At 44.7% G+C, this 18,012-nt stretch overlaps 1 protein-coding gene across 1 annotated transcript in view; it reads right to left on the reverse strand.

The window, feature by feature from the left end:
• Window positions 1-18,012, reverse strand: part of LOC137362666 (trifunctional nucleotide phosphoesterase protein YfkN-like) — a 100,960-nt gene that overhangs the window by 44,713 nt on the left and 38,235 nt on the right. The window contains exon 5 of the mRNA XM_068027161.1: window positions 17,731-17,896. Within this exon, the coding sequence (XP_067883262.1) occupies window positions 17,731-17,896 (166 nt within the window). The remainder of the gene's footprint in view (window positions 1-17,730; window positions 17,897-18,012) is intronic.

An 18,012-nucleotide genomic window follows, 5' to 3' on the forward strand; every position in this document is an offset into this window, starting at 1 on the left:
GATAGGAGGTAATATATGGGCATGGATTAAGGATTGGTTAATAGGCAGAAAGTAGGAATAAATGGGTCATTCTCGCATTGGCAGGCTGTGACTAGTGAGGTACCACAGGGATCAGTGCTTGGGGCCCCAGTTGTTCACAATGTATATCAATGATTTGGATCTGGGGACCAAATGTAGTATTAGCAAGTTCGTGGCTTCAAGGGGATTTGGACAGACTTAGTGAGTGGGCAAGAACGTGACAGATGGAATATAATGTGGAAAAATGTAAGGTTATCTACTTTGGTAGGAGGAACAAATGTGCAGAGTAGTTCTCAAATGGTAAGAGATTAGAAAGTGTAGATGTACAAAGGGACCTGGGTATCCTCGTCAATAAGTCACTGAAAGTTAACATGCAGGTGCAGCAAGCAATTAAGAAGGCAAATGGTATGTTAGCCTTTAGCGCAACAGGATTTGTGTACAGGAGTAGTGAAGTCTTGCTTCAATTGTATAGAACCTTGGTTAGACCACACCTGGAATACTGTGTGCAGTTTTGGTCCCCTTACCTTAGGAAGGATATTACTGCCATAGAGGGAGTGCAACGAAGGTTCACCAGACTTGGTTCCAGGATGGTGGGACTATCCTATAAAGAGGAATTGGGGAAACTGGGCCTGTATTCTCTAGAGTTTTGAAGAATGAGAGGTGATCTCATTGAAACCTACAAAATACTTAAAGGCATAGACAGGGTAGATGCAGCTAAGACATTTTCTCTGGTTGAGGAGTCTAGAACCAGGGGACACAATTGTAAAATAAGGGGGAAGCCACCTAGAACAGAGATGAGGAGAAATTTCTCTACTCAGAGGGTTGTGAATCTTTGGAATTCTCTACCCTAGAGGGCTGTGGAAGTTCAGTCATTGAGTATGTTTAAAGCAGAGATTGACAGATTTCTAAATACAAATGACATAAGGGGATATGAGGATAGTGTGGGAAAAGCCATTGAAGTGGATGATCAGTCATGATCGTATTGACTGGCGGAGCAGCCTCGATGGGCTGAATGGCCTACCCCTGCTCCTATGTTCCCATATGTAAATGCAGAGTGTGGCAAATAACGTTGGTGAGCTACATGCACAAATAACCGTGTGGGAATATGATGCAGTGGCAATGACGAAAACATGGCTTAAAAATGATGAGGACTGGGAACTTAACACTCAGGATACACAAGAACAGAAGAAATAGGAACAGGAGCAGACCACACGGCGCGTCGAGCCTGCTCTACCATTCAACATAATCATGGTTAATCTTTGGTTTCAACTCCACTTTTCCGCCTGCTCCCCAAATCCCTTGATTCCATGAAAGACCAAAAATCTGTTCATCTCAGCCTTTAATATGTTCCATGATGGAGCATCCACAACCCTCTGGGGTAGAGAATTCCAAAGATTCACAACCCTTTGAGTGAAGGGATTCCTTCTCATCTCAGTCCAAAATGATCAGGCCCCTGAGCCTGAGACTGTGCCCCTCGTTCCAGATTTTCAAGCCAGGGGAAACAACCTCAGTGCCTAGCCCCCTCAAAATCTTGTATGTTTCAATGAGATCAGCTCTCATTCGTCTAAACTCCAGACAGCATAGACCTAATTTATTAAGCCTCTCATCATAGGACAACCTCTCATCCGAGGGACCAATCTAGTGAAACTTCGCTGTACCACCTCAAATGCAAGTCTATCCTTCCTTAAATATGGAGACCAAAACTGCACAGAGTATTCCAGGTGTGGTCTCACCAAATCCTTGACAATTGCAGCAAGACCTCTTTATTCTTGTACTCCAATCCCCTTGCAATAAAAGCCAACGTGCCATTTGCCTTCCGAATTGCTTGCTGTACCTACTCGCTAATTTTTTGTGTTCCTTGTACAAGTCCCTTTGAACATCAACACTTACATAATTCACACCATTTAAAAAATGTTCTGCTTTTCTATTATTACTACCAAAGTGAATAACCTGACACTTCCCCACATTATACTTCATCTGACATTTTGTTGCCCTCTTACATAAGCTGTCTCTATCTCTTCGCAGCCTCTTAGCGTCCTCCTCACACCTTGCATTCCCATCTAGCTTTGTATCGTCAGCAAACTTAGATACATTACCCTTTGTCTCTTGGTTTAAGTCATTAATATAGATTGTAAATAGCTGAGGCCCCAGCACCAGTCCTTGCGACACTCTACCAGTTGCAGTCTGCCACCTTGAAAATGCCCTCTTTATCCCTACTCTTCGCTTCTTGTCTGTCAACCAATCCTCTATCTGTGCTAATATATTAGCCCCAACTTTATAAGCCCTTGTCTTGCATATTAACCTTTTGTGTGGCACCTTATCAGATGCAATATACTACGTCAATGTCTCCCCTTTAACGACCCTACAAGTTACATTCTCAAAAATATCACAGCTGTACTGCAGGAGGACACCTCGGAGGGGTCGTGCAGCGAGGCAATATGGGTAGAGCTCAGGAATAGGAAGGGTGCAGTCACGATGTTGGGGGTTTTCTACAGGCCTCCCAACAGCCAGTGGGAGGTAGAGGAGCAGATATACAGACAGATTTTGGAAAGATGTAAAGGTAACAGGGTTGTAGTGGTGGGTGATTTTAACTTCCCCTATATTGACTGGGACTCACTTAGTGCTAGGGACTTAGATGGGGCAGAATTTGTAAGGAGCATCCAGGAGGGCTTCTTGAAACAATATGTAGATAGTCCAACTAGGGATGGGGCCGTACTGGACCTGGTATTGGGGAATGAGCCCGGCCAGGTGGTCGAAGTTTCAGTAGGGGAGCATTTCGGAAACAGTGACCATAATTCCATAAGTTTTAAGGTACTTGTGGATAAGGATAAGAGTAGTCCTCGGGTGAAGGTGCTTCCCACCTGGGGGAAGGCTAATTATAATAATATTAGGCAGGAACTGAAGAATTTAGATTAGGGGCGGCTGTTTGAGGGTAAATCAACATCTGACAATGGGAGTCTTTCAAACATCAATTGATTAGAATCCAGGAACAGCATGTTCCTGTGAGGAAGAAGGATAAGTTTGGCAAGTTTTGGGAACCTTGGATAACGTGGCATATTGTGAGCCGAGTCAAAAAGGAAAAGGAAGCATTCGTAAGGGCTGGAAGGCTAGGAACAGACGAATCCCTTGAGGAATATAAAGACAGTAGAAAGGAACTTAAGCAAGGAGTCAGGAGGACTAAAAGGAGTCATGAAAAGTCATTGGCAAACAGGATTAAGGAGAATCCCAAGGCTTTTTATACATATATAAAGAGCAAGAGGGTAACTAGGGAAAGGGTTGGCCCACTCAAGGACAGAGAAGGGAATCTATGTGTGGAGCCAGAGGAAATGGGCGAGGCACTAAATGAGTACTTTGCATCAGTATTCACCAAAGAGAAGGACTTGGTGGATGATGAGCATAGGGAAGGGAGTGTAGATAGTCTCAGTCATCTCATTATCAAAAAGGAGGTGGTGTTGGGTGTCTTGCAAAGCATTAAGGTAGATAAATCCCCAGGGCCTGATGGGATCTACCCCAGAATACTGAGGGAGGCAAGGGAAGAAATTGCTGGGGCCTTGACAGAAATTTTTGCATCCTCATTGGCTACAGGTGAGGTCCCAGAGGACTGGAGAATAGCCAATGTTGTTCCTTTGTTAAAGAAGGGTAGCAAGGATAATCCAGGAAATTATAGGCCAGTGAGCCTTACATCAGTAGGTAGGGAAATTATTAGAGAGGATTCTTTGGGACAGGATCTACTCCCATTTGGAAACAAATGAACTTATTAGCGAGAGACAGCACGGTTTTGTGAAGGGGTGGTCGTGTCTCACCAATTTGATTGAGTTTTTTGAGGAAGTGACAAAGATGATTGATGAAGGAAGGGCAGTGGATGTTATCTATATGGACTTCAGTAAAGCCTTTGACAAGGTCCCTCATGGCAGGCTGGTACAAAAGGTGAAGTCACACAGAGGTGAGCTGGCAAGATGGATACAGAACTGGCTCTGTCATAGAAGACAGAGGGTAGCAGTGGAAGGGTGCTTTTCTGAATGGAGGGATGTGACTAGTGGTGTTCCACAGGGATCAGTGCTGGGACCTTTGCTCTTTGTTGTATATATAAATGATTTGGAGGAAAATGTAGCTGGTCTGATTAGTAAGTTTGCGGACGAAACAAAGGTTGGAGTTGCGCATAGTGAAGAGGATTGTCAGAGGATACAGCAGGATATAGATCGGTTGGAGACTTGGGCGGAGAAATGGCAGATGGAGTTTAATCCGGACAAATGTGAGGTAATGCATTTTGGAAGATCTAATGCAGGTGGGAAGTATACAGTAAATGGCAGAACCCTTAGGAGTATTGACAGGCAGAGAGATCTGGGCGTACAGGTCCACAGGTCACTGAAAGTGACAACGCAGGTGGATAAGGTAGTCAAGAAGGCATACGGCATGCTTGCCTTCATCGGTCGGGGCATGGAGTATAAAAATTGGCAAGTCATGCTGCAGCTGTACAGAACTTTAGTTAGGCCACACAGAATATTGTGTGCAATTCTGGTCGCCACACTACCAGAAGGACGTGGTGGCTTTGGAGAGGGTACAGAAGAGGTTTACCAGGATGTTGCCTGGTCTGGAGGGCATTAGCTATGAGGAGAGGTTGGATAAACTCGGATTGTTTTCACTGGAACGACGGAAGTGGAGGGGTGACATGTTAGAGGTTTACAAAGTTATGAGTGGCATGGACAGAGTGGATAGTCAGAAGCTTTTTCCCAGGGTGGAAGAGTCAGTTACTAGGGGACATAGGTTTAAGGTGAGAGGGGCAAAGTTTAGAGGAGATGTGCGAGGCAAGTTCTTTACACAGAGGGTGGTGAGTGCCTGGAACTTGCTGCCGGGTGAGGTGGTGGAAGCAGGTACGATAATGACGTTTAAGAGGCATCTTGACAAATACATGAATAGGATGGGAATAGAGGGATACAGTCCCCGGAAGTGCAGAAGGTTTTAGTTTAGACAGGCATCAAGATCGGCGCAGGCTTGGAGGGCCGAATGGCCTGTTCCTGTGCTGTACTGTTCTTTGTTCTAATTAATTTATCAAACAATTTCCTTTTCATAAAAACATGTTGACTTTGTCTGATCATACTATGATTGTTTAAGTGTATTGTTAAGACTTCCTTAATAGATTCCAGCACTTTCCTGACAACTGATGTCAAGCTTACTGGCCTGTATTTCCCGGTTTTCTCTCTCCCTCCCTGCTTGAATATTGGTGTTACATTTGCTAACTTGCAATCCGCTGGGACCGTTCTAGAATCTAGGGAATTTTGGAAAATTATAACCAGCACATCCACTATCTCTACATCTACCTTTTTTAGAACCATAGGACGCAGGTCATCAGGTCCTGGAGATTTGCCGGATTTTAGTCCCTCAAGTTTCTCCAGTACTTTATCTCAGCTGATATCAATTACCTTAATTTCCTCACTATTATTAGCCGCTAGGTTATCCTCTATTTCTGGTGTACAAATTATATCTTCTACTGTGAAGACAGACACAAAATATCTGTTCAATGTCTCTGCTATCTCCTCATTCCCCATGATAATTTCTCCTGTCTCTGCCTTAAGGAGCCAATATTTACTTCAGCTACTATCTTCCTTTTTATATACTTCTAAAAGCTCCAAGAATCTGTTTTTATATTCCTGGCCAGTTTACTCTCATTCTATTTTTTTTCCCCTTTTTAGCGACTTTTTCGTGACCCTTTGCTGGTTTCTACAAACACTCCCAGTCCTCAGGCTTACTACTTTTCTTTGCAACATGATAAACCTCTTCTTTTAAAGTACGTAAGCCATGGATGGATCTTTCTTGTTGAGTTTTTTTAAAAAATGGAATGTACTTTTCTTGAACATTTCGATTTGTTACTTTAAATGTTTCCCACTGTTCGTTTGCTGCCATAGCTGTCTATTTATCTAATCAACCTTAGTCAGCTCTCCACTCATACCCAAGTAATTGGCCTAGTTCAAGTGTAAGAGTCGTGTTTGGGACTGGAGTATGTCACTTTTAAACTTAATATGGAATTCAATTGTATTAGGGTCACCTCACAGAAAGCTAACAACACGGAAGGCAGCAGTTACGGGTTTTAAGTCCAGCTCAATTGGCATAGAGATTGGCTGCCATGGTTGCCTTTGTCGGTGGGAGAGGTCATCGCATCTCAGTGGACAGCTACCGCCCACCTCAAACTGGGCAGCCCCCTGTCAGAAAGGTTCTGTCCCGCCACAGTCCACTTGCTTCAATGGGTGCTTGGATCTCAGGGTCATTGCCTGACAAGTGGACTGTAATACCGTACCAAACAGCACGACAAAAAAAGGAAAGAAGGTACCAGCCCTTTGTTTTGCAAGCTGGAACATCAGAACTATGTGCCCTGGCCTGTTGGAAGAACTTACATAAATCAACGACTCTCGGAAGACCGCCATCATTAACGAGCTCAGTAGACTCAATGTGGACATTGTAGCACTTCAGGAGACAAGCCTCCCTGCGAGCAGATCACTAAGAGAGCAAGACTACAGCTTCTACTGGCAGGGTAGGGATCCAAAAGAACCAAGACAGCATGGAGTGGGCTTCGCCATCAGAAACTCTTTGCTCAGCATGATAGAGCCACCTATAAATGGCTTGGAAAGCATACTGTCCATCCGACTGCTCACCGCCTCTGGTCCAACACACCTACTCAGCATCTATGCTCCAACACTCTGCTCCCCACCTGAAGTTAAAGGCCAGTTCTACAAGGAACGCCGCAATATCATTAGTAGCATCCCTAATACTGAACATTTGTTCCTGCTGGGGGACTTTAATGCCAGGGTTGGGGCCGACTATAACTCATGGCCCTCCTGCCTCAGGCGCTATGGCACTGGAAGGATGAATAAGAATGGACAGAGACAGTTGGAGTTGTGTATCGATCACAACCTCTGCATCACCAACTCGTTCTTTCAAACTAAATTCTGTCACCAAGTTTCATGGAGACACCCAAGAGCACGTCGTTGGCACAAGCTGGACCTCATCGTCACAAGGCGTGCCTCTATAAACAGTGTTCAAATCACACGCAGCTTCCACAGTGCGGACTGCGACACTGACCACTCCCTGGTGTCCAAAGTTAGACTCAAACCAAAGAAGCTACATCACTCCAAGCAGAACAGCCGCCCATGCATCAACACTAACAGAATTTCTTACTCACAGCTGTCACAGAAGTTTCTTAATTCACTTGAAAAAGCCCTTCAAAACACTCCTGCAGGGGATGCAGAGACCAAGTGGGCCCACATCAGAGATGCCATCTATGACTCAGCAATGACCACCTTTGGCAAACGTGAGAAGCAGAATGCAGACTGGTTTCAATCTCACTCTGAAGAGATGGAACCAGTCATAGCTGTTAAGCGCACTGCACTACTGAACTACAAGAAAGCCCCCAGCGAGTTAACATCCTTAGCACTTAAAGCCGCCAGAAGCACCACGCAAAGAACAGACAGGCGCTGTGCGAATGACTACTGGAAACACCGATGCAGTCGTATTCAGCTGGCCTCCGACACCGGAAACATCAGAGGAATGTATGATGGCATGAAGAGAGCTTTTGGGCCAACCATTAAGAACGCCCCCTTCAAGTCTAAATCAGGGAAATGATCACTGACCAACGCAAGCAAATGGACCGCTGGGTGGAGCACTACCTAGAACTGTACTCCAGGGAAAATGGTTGTCACTGAGACCGCCCTCAATGCAGCACAGTCTCTGCCAGTCATGGATAAGCTGGAAGAACAGCCAACAAATTCGGAACTCAGAAATGCCATCGATTCTCTAGCCAGTGGAAAAGCCCCAGGAAAGGATGGCATTACCCCTGAAATAATCAAGAATGCCAAGCCTCCTATACTCTCAGTACTTCATGAAGCTCTTTGCCTGTGCTGGGATGAGGGAGCAGTACCACAGGACATGCGCGATGTCAATATCATCACCCTTTATAAGAACAAGGGTGGCCGTGGTAACTGCAACAACTACCCTGGAATCTCCCTGCTCAGCATAGTGGGGAAAGCCTTCACTCGAGTCGTTTTAAACAGACTCCAGAAGCTGGCTGAGCATGTCTACCCTGAGGCACAGTGCGGCTTTCGAGCAGAGAGATCCACCATTGACATGCTGTTCTCCCATCGCCAGCTACAGGAGAAATGTCACGAACAATAGATGTCCCTCTACATTGCTTTCATAGATCTCACCAAAGCGTTTGACCTCTTCAGCAGACGTGGTCTCTTCAGACTACTAGCAAAGATCGGATGTCCACCAAAGCTAATAAGTATCATCACCTCATTCCATGACAATATGAAAGGCACAATTTAGCATAGCGGTGCCTCATCAGACCCCTTTCCTATCCTGAGTGGCGTGAAACAGGGCTGTGTTCTCGCACCTACACTGTTTGGGATTTTCTTCTCACTGCTGCTCTCACATGTGTTCAAGTCTTCAGAAGAAGGAATTTTCCTCCACACAAGATCAGATGGCAGGTTGTTCAACCTTGCCCGTCTTAGAGCAAAGACCAAAGTGCGGAAAGTCCTCATCAGGGAACTCCTCTTTGCTGACAATGCTGCATTAACATCCCACACGGAAGAGTGTCCGCAGAGACTCATCGACAGAATTGCGGCTGCTTGCAACGAATTTGGCCTAAACATCAGCCTTGAGAAAACAAACATCATGGGACAGGACGTCAGAAATGCTCCATCCATCAATATCGGTGACCACGCTCTAGAAGTGGTTCAAGAGTTCACCTACCTAGGCTCAACTATCACCAGTAACCTGTCTCTCGATGCAGAAATCAACAAGCGCATGGGAAAGGCGTCTGCTGCTAAGTCCAGACTGGCCAAGAGGGTGTGGGAAAATGGCGCACTGACACGGAACACAAAAGCCCGAGTGTTTCAAGCCTGTGTTCTCAGTACCTTGCTCTACAAGGCCTGGACAACATATGTCAGCCAAGAGCAACATCTCAACGCATTCCATCTTCGCTGTCTCCGGAGAATCCTTGGCATCAGGTGGCAGGACCGTATCTCCAACGTAGAAGTCCTCGAGGCAGCCAACATCCCCAGCATATACGCCCTACTGAGCCAGTGGCACTTGAGATAGCTTGGCCATGTGAGCCGCATGGAAGACGGCAGGATCCCTGAGGACGCATTGTACAGCGAGCTTGTCACTAGTATCAGACCCACCGGCCGTCCATGTTTCCGCTTTAAAGACGTCTGCAAACGCGACATGAAGTCCTGCGACATTGACCACAAGTCGTGGGAGTCAGTTGCCAGCGATCGCCAGAGCTGGTGGACGGCTATAAAGATGGGGCTAAACAGAGGAGACTCGAAGAGATTTCGCAGTTGGCAGGAAAAGAGACAGAAGTGTAAGGACAGCGCCAACTGTGTAACAGCCCCGACAACCAATTTTATCTGCAGCTCCTGTGGAAGGGTCTGTCACTCTAGAATTGGCCTTTATAGCCACTCCAGGCACTGCTTCACAAACCACTGACCACCTCTAGGCGCCATTGTCTCTCGAGACAAGGAGGCCAAAGAATAGAATATGATCACTTTTTCCCAGCAGATCTTTTACATGAGATTACTAATTAACTCTGCCTCATTGCACAATACTAGCTTTAAAATAGCTTTAACCTGAGTTCGTTCCACAATATATTGTTCCAGGAAACTGTCACAAAAGCATTCTACAAACTCACCTTCCAGACCATTTTTGCCAATTTGATTGGTCCTGTCTCTATGAAGATTCAAGTCCCCCACAAATATTACATTGCCTTTATTATAAGCTCCAACAATGTCTTGCTTAATGCTCTGTCCAACGGTATAACTACGCTAGGGGGCCTCTAACCTACTCCCAACAGCGGTGGGAGAGTGATCAGCAAAGATAGGGAAGGAAAATGGAGCTGGGATGGTTGCACTGATTAGGAAAGACATTGTAGTATTGGAAAGAGAGGATGTCCCTGAGGGGGCATGGATAGAAGCCATTTGGTGAGAATACTGGGGGTACTCTACAGAGCTCCAAATTGTGTGCGAGTGTGAGTGTGTGTGAGAGGTTGAGAGAGTGTGTGTGTGAGAGAGAAAGTGTGAGAGAGAGAGAGAGGAGCAACTCTGCAGGGAAATCACAGAGATGTGCAAGAACTATACAGTGTGATATTGGGGGACTTTAATTACCCAAATATTGATTGGGATGATGTTAGAATAAAAGGTAAGGAGGGGGAAGAATTTCTGAAAATGTGTTCTGGAGAACTTCCTTGACCAGTACGTTCTCTGTTCAACGTGGAAGGAGACATTGCTGGGTCTGGTGCTGGGAATGAGATGGGCCAAGTGTCTGTGGGGGCACACTTGGGCAAGAGTGATCATCGTATCATAAGGTTCAAATTAGTAATAGAGCACAGCAAGGCACAAACTCAAGTAGAAGTTCTAAATTGGAAGAGGCCTAACTTCAGTGGGATGAGAGGGGATCTAACTGGGTAAAATGAAACCAAAAACTTGAGAGGAAAAACGGTAATAGAACAATGGGTGATCTTTAAGGAGGAGATGCTTCATGTACAGGCCAAGTACATTCCAACAAGGGAGAAAGGTAGAGGAACCAAACTCCTTGGATGACAAGGGAGATAGAGATTGTGAAGAAATAAAAAAGTGGGTGTATGATGCATGTCAGGTGAATTTCTTAAGCGAGAACCAGGCCAAACAGAAGAACTTGAAAGGGGAAGTCAAGAGGGAACCAAGACTGGTAAAGAGAAAGTTTGAAAACAGGATGGCAGTTAACATAAAAGGGAACCGAAAAATCTTCTACCAGCATGTAAATAGTAAGCAGGAAGTAAGAGGTTGGTTGGGGCCTAGGGACAAAGAAGGTGATATATGCTTAGAGGCACAGGGCAAGGCTAATACTTAAACACTGATACAAAGTACTCATTACTAAGGAAGAGGATGCTGACAAAAGAAATCGGTAGAAGCAGAGATGATGGAGGTAATGGATGGGGTGAAAATTGATGGGCAGGATATACTGGAAAGGCTGCCTGTGCTTAGAGTGGATAAGTCACCTGGCCCGGATGGCTTGCATCCCAGCTAGCTAAAGGAAGTGGGAGTGAAGATAACAGAAGGGTTTGCCATAATCTTCCAATCTTCCCTTGGTTCAGGGAGGAGGCAGAGGATTGAAGAGTGACAAATGTGACACCCTTATTCAAGAAAGGATGCAAGGACAGTCCTAGTAAGTACAGGCCGGTACGTTTAATAGCAATGGTGGATAAGGTTTTAGAATCAATAATTGGGGGGAAAAAAAATCAACAGGCACTTGGAGAGGTTTGACTTAATCAAAGAGAGCCAGCATGGATTTGTAAAAGGCAGATCATGCTTGACTAATCTAACTGAATTTTTTGATGTAGTAATAGAGAATGTTAATGAAGGGCATGCAATGGATGTTGTCTATAAGGATTTTAAGAAAGGGCTTTCAAAAGGCTGGTTAACAAAATTGAGGCTTATGGAATAGGAGGGTCAGTGTCAGCTTGGATAAAAGAAGATTAGTTGAAGGACAGAAAACCGCAAGTCATGGTAAATGGCTGTTTTTCAGACTGGAAGATGGTAGACAGTGGAGTTCCCCAAGGTTCAGTGCTAGGACCACTACTTTTTTGGTATATATAAAAATGACGGATATCGGAATACAGAGTAAAATTTTAAAATTTGCCGATGATACCAAACTCTGAAGTGCGGGAAACAGTGAGGATGATACCAAATCGACTCAACAGGACATAGACAGGCTAGCAGAATGGGCAGAAAAGTGGCAGACGGAATTTAATACAAAGAAATGTGAAGTGATGCATTTTGGCAGAAGGGATAGGGAGAGGAAATATAGACTTAATGGCACAGTTCTGAAGTGTGCAGGGGCAGAGAGACCTGGGGGTTCATGTGCAGAGAGCTTCGAGACAGTAATTATCAAAGCATATGGGATCTTAGGCTTCATAGAAGTATCGAGTACAAATGCAGGGAAGTTATGCTGAACCTTTATAAAAGCTCTGAACTAGAGTATTTATTCCAGTTCTGGTCACCACACTTTAGGAAGAATGTGAGGGTCCTTGAGAAGGTGCAGAGAGGATTTACCAGAATGGCTGCGGGGTGAGGGAATTTAGCCACAGGATTTGGTTGAAGAAGCTGGGGTTGTTCGCCTTGAAGCAAAGGAGATTGAGGAGTGATTTGACAGAGGTGTACAAGATTATGACAGGTTTAGATAAGGTTGGAAAAGAAAAGCTGATCCCATTAGCTGATGGTACAACAACTAGGGGACACAGATTTCAGGTTTTGGGCAAGAGACGTGAGGAAGAACTTTTTTTAATTGTAGCGAGTAGGAATGACCTGGAACTCACTCCCAACAAAAGGTAATGGAAGCAGGAGATGATTAAGGATTTCAAAAGGAAATTGAATGAGGGAAATAAAATTGCAGGGCTATGGGGATAGAGCAGGGTAATTAATGGGACTGACTGAATTGCTCTACAGAGAGCCGGCATGGACCATGGGCCAAATGACCTCCTTCTGTGGCATAATGACTCTGACTTGCTTTAGATGGAGTGCAACAAAAGTTCACCAGACATGCCTCCTGGGATGAGAGGACTGTCCTATGAGGAAAGATCGAGTAGACTAAGCCTATATTCTCTAGACTTCAGAAAAATGAAAGGGGATTTAATTGAAACATACAAAATTCTTAAAGACTTGACAAGGGAGATGCTGGGAGCATGTTTTCCCTGGTTGGGGAGCATAGAACTAGGTCACAGTCTCAGAATAAGGGGCTGGCCATTTAGAATTGACATAGGAGAAATTTCTTCACTCAAAGGGTTATGAATCTTTGGATCCTCAGTCATCGAGTACATTCGAGAGAGAGAGAGGCAGGGAGAGGGAGAGAGAGAGAGAGAGAGAGAGAGAGAGAGAGAGATCAACAGATTTTGGACTACTAAGAGAATTAAAGAATATGGGGATCATGTGCAGCAGACTCGAAGGACCAAAAGGTCCACTTCTGCTCCTATTTCTTATCTTATGTTTTATTGTTTTTGTACTTCTCAGAAATTTACCCATATATTTTCTTTTTTCATCTCCCTATGGCAGTTATAGTACACTCACAGCAGTGTGATGTAAGATACTGACATTACCTATGGGTGGCTTTGAAACACAAGCAAAAGGTGTGTATAGCTTACCTAGTCTATGAAGTGGGGTGGGGGGTTGGTAGAGAGATAGTTGGGCACTGGTAATGTCACTGAACTAGTAATCTAGAGGCCCAGGCTAATACCCTGGGGACACAGGTTCAAATCCCACCACAGCAGCTGCTGGAATTTAAATTCAATTAATTAATTAATTCAATTATGTAATAAAAATCTGGAATTGAAAGCTAGTCTCAGTAATGACGCCATGAAACTATCAATTGTTGTAAAAACCCATCTGATTCACTAATGTCCTTTAGGGAAGAAAATCTGCCGTCCTTACCTGGTCTGGCCTACATGTGACTCCAGACACACAGTAATGTGGGCTACAGCCTAACAAGCCACTCAGTCAAGGTCAATTAGGGATGGGTAACTAATGCTGGCCTTGCCAGCAATGCCCACATCCCATAAAAGAATAAAAAGCATAATGTAATGTGCTGCAAACTAATGTCAAATTGAGAGAATGATGGGAAATTATGTCAACTTCATTATTGTACGAGCTCAGCTAAAAACTTGAAAAACAAGTGACTGCAATTATGACACATTTATAATAGAATGCTGAATGGTACAAAACTATGGAGAAAATGCAGAAGTTGTGAGATTGTCACCAGAAAGTGTACGTGCATTTTTACACAAATGTTCTTCACGTGAACACCTATATGATTGGAAAATCACTGTATGGTTGTCTGTACGGGAGTCAAGGATTATGTGGGCCAGGCAGGAAAGTGGAGTTAAGGCCACAATCAGATTGGCCATGATCTTATTGAATGGTGGAGCAGGCTCAAGGGGCCTACTCTCACTCCTATTTCTTCTTATATTCTTATGTGTATGGGGACTATTTTCATTGGTAGTCTAGGTGAGGCAACTGGAAGAATGCCAGAATAAGAGGAGGCCCTCCCAGCGGTCTCGCCAAGAGAAAGAACAAGAATACAAGACAGAAGCAGAAGACTGCAAAAAGAGGCAGCGCATTCTGCCCTCCAAATTAGACATGGCAAGTACACAGCCCACATTGTTCTGTTAATTTGTTGCCTGAACTTGTCCTAAATTGACCTTTAGCAAATGAGTTTGTTCTGAATTTCTCTCGATAAAGTTGCTCCACAACTGAACTTTTGTTGTCACGTCCAATCTGTAATTAATAAGGGATTAAATCTTTACAAGTGTGAACCACGCAGGATGCGTTTAGGTTGTTGCAGTCTTGTTGAGAGAAGGAAGAAAGTCCAAGATTGTGCGAGTGTCGCCAACATGTGTCTCAGGATGGAAAAAAACCTAAGGAAAAACTTAGGGGACTGTGAGAACTATCTAGACCCACCAGGGATCTGAAGACACAACAAAAAAGAAAAATTTGCAGTCAGCGATAATGTCGAGGGGTGTGAAGGAATTCCTTGAAGAGAGGTTACCTAGCAACAACGTACAAGAGTTAGGGAAGGGCTGTCTCACGGTGGGCAACAGAAAGCCTTACAGAGAGGTCATTGAGTTCACTCAGGGAAAACTCAGTGAAAAGAAGTTAAAGGCGGAAGGGGCCAAAACCTTTTGGTCTATGCCGCACATTACTATGCTAAATGAGATGATGAGGTACTGGATAAAAGTAAAAAGTTGTTAGTTTATGCCACCCACTTTTGTGATCAGATAAGTAATGAGGCAGTGGGCAATTTAGAAAATGAAATAGTACAATTGAAGAAATGTAAACTAAAGGTCTATGAATTACTACTGGAGCATCCCTAGGAGTAGTTAGTTAAGAGGATGACAATGATATAAATTGGGACAACCTAGGAGGCTACATTCTATAATGACCTTGACCGCGATCCTCCGAGCACCCCGTCAGTTTGTGGTCTCACCACTCAGTCATTAAAGAATGTCTTAGAAGTTATGTTTGTTTTCAGTCAATATTTCTATTTCTGCATGGAAGTATGAAAGTGTGGAAATGATTGTTGAATGCATTCATTTCAATACAAACTTGTGGAACCAGAGTTGGGAATCCTATAGTGAGTAAGGGGTTAAATCCCTTTTTATCCTTCAGTTCAATCCATATGGCCTCATTTGATGATCGCTGTAGTATACCATCCCTCCTCATAGCTGTCATTGTTTCTTCAAATCAATATTGTGACCCTCTCCATTTTTATCACCTTATCCATCTGAAAACCATGTAACCAGGAATGTTTTGTTATCATTCCTGTCTTTCTTTAATCCATGTTTCAGTAATTTAGCTATGGTATAATACTTTCACGTGTTTATCTATGTACTCAGCTCATCTGCCTTTATCATCAGACTCCGTGCATTGAAGAATATTCTAATAAGCACTGCCAAACTCCATTGTTGTCTATTTTCTAGTCTTTGTTTCCTCTGCCTTTCACACTTGCTTAATTTTCTGCCTTCCATTTCCAACTTTACTTGTCTCCCTTCTGAATCTATGCTCAGGTCCCCATGCCCTGACAAACTAGTTTAAACCCTCACCAACAGCACTAACAAACCCGCCCACAATATTGGTTTACCTTGAATTATCCTTGAATTATGTCAGCAGCTGTCCGTTCCCATGAATTTGTGGACTAATGTCCAGGGTAAGTGGTGGAGAAAATGGGAAAAGGAAGCCTAAATATTCCATGTGGGGCACAAAGCATCACTCCATGCCTCCTGACCCCACATAGTATAAAAAAAAACTTACCTTGAACAGCCTCCTCTACTTCCAATCCTCTTCTCACTTGACTCTACCTGGAGGGAAAGCCACAACGATATCCCAACTTAGGGCAGAGTTAAATGCGTGGTCAGGGCCTGATGTCACTGGATCCCAATCTGCACTTTACAAAAGGACTTCACCAGCTTCTGGTGTGTGGTTTTGATGCCTGCTCAGAACAGCAGGTTAAAATTGAAGTGAACATGATGCAGACACAGCATTGGTGGTAAGTCATACAGTCCATCTGTCTGGCTTTTCTTGGCTGGGTATGATGAAAGTCAACCTCAATTATAAAGGGGTAGAAGCCTTGGGTATTTTCAGATTCAGTATCTTAGGCCATATTTTGACACAGACTCAATTTTAGGCTTCAGAATTTTCCTTTACAGGAATTATTTAAATGTGCTAAGCACCTACTGAAAAATGCATTAATACCTAATTGGTTTTACAAGCTTTCTTTCTGAAATATATGTTCTGGGGTCAATTTTACAATTCACACTACCAACAGGGAGACTACCAGAAGGATAGATCAGAAAATCATGGGTATACACCCCACAATTTTCCAAAGGATGGAAATTATGGGCAGTATGCCTATGATTTCCAGATACCTAGGTTGAAATTTTACATTGGGTGGGAGGCCCCGCCCACAGGCCAAAAAGTCGGGGGTGAGCCTCCCTCTGCCAGGCCTGGGAGTCACACCAGGATTTTACACCTCCCAGCCTCTTAACTGACCTTGGGCAGGACTTCCACCCCTCTGATGTAGGAAGTCCTGCCTCGAAGAGATGCTGGCCAATCAGCAGGCCGGCAGCTCTCAGTCCCAGCAGCGCCACTGTGAGTGGTGACCACCGTTGGGACTGCACCCAGCCACAGCAGCAAGAGGGATGCCAGCCCCGGGATGAGGACAGCCTTGTGGGCCTCGTCGGGGACAATCGGCCAAGCCCTGACGAGGCAAGGGGGAGGAGGTTGAGAAGGCGGTGTAGTGGGGGCGGCTTGGCTGTTGTGGGGGCGTCCGTGGGGCACAGGGTGCCTGATCAGGAGGACACCCCCCACCCCAGCCTGCAAGGAGGCCACCAGGTTTTACTTGGCGGCCTCCGGAGGGAACTCAGCTATCCACCGGCCGCTGGTAAAATACCAGCAGCAGTGGGAAGAGGCCTTTAAGGTGCAGTTAATTGGCCACTTATGGGTCTTGATTGGCCTGGGGCGGTCAGGCCGTTTCTCGCCACCGTTGCCCCTCGGAAATTTGCAGCAGGGGGCAGGAAGGCATCAGGAACGGGAAGCCCCGCCTCCCATTCAATTTTACAACCACCACCCCCACCATTCCTGTGGGGGCACATAAAATTTTGGCCTTACTTCCAGTAGGCAAGGCACTCAGACAGAAACATATGAGTAAAATTGCAGTAATGCAATATAAATCACTTTTCATTCCAATTTTATATCTTTGTAAATAAATGCTCTGCTTCATTTAGTAAAATCTTTGCATTAAATCCATCGAGCCACCTCAAGTTAAAATAAAGTTCCAGAAAGGGCGGCACAGTGGCGCAGTGGTTAGCACCGCAGCCTCACAGCTCCAGGGACCCGGGTTCGATTCCAGGTACTGCCTGTGTGGAGTTTGCAAGTTCTCCCTGTGTCTGCGTGGGTTTTCTCCGGGTGCTCCGGTTTCCTCCCACAAGCCAAAAGACTTGCAGGTTGATAGGTAAATTGGCCATTATAAATTGTCACTTATGTAGGTAGGTGGTAGGGAAATATAGGGACAGGTGGGATGTTTGGTAGCAATATGGGATTATTGTAGGATTAGTATAAATGGGTGGTTGACTCGGTGGGCCGAAGGGCCTGTTTCAGTGCTGTATCTCTAATCTAAAAAAAAAAAAAAAATAGTTACCTTCCATCAAGTTCTGGATACATGCTGACTCCATTTTCTAAAGCCTCCAATAGCTGCTCGGCTGTCACCTGAACAACCAAGAGTGGGTCTACGATTGGTAGAACCAACAAAAGATCATGCATGGTGAAATCACCTGGTGGGTGTAAGCGATCTGAGCGCAATGTACCTAGAAATTTGAAAATAATGATTAGTTTTGTAGATTAATTCCAGATCAAACTTTTGAGTCCAGGGTGTTTCTATAGTTCTTCTTTGGCCTCCTTATCTCGAGAGACAATGGATAAG

The sequence above is a fragment of the Heterodontus francisci genome, chromosome 1, assembly GCF_036365525.1.
Source record: "Heterodontus francisci isolate sHetFra1 chromosome 1, sHetFra1.hap1, whole genome shotgun sequence".
Classification (NCBI taxonomy): Eukaryota; Metazoa; Chordata; class Chondrichthyes; order Heterodontiformes; family Heterodontidae; genus Heterodontus; species Heterodontus francisci.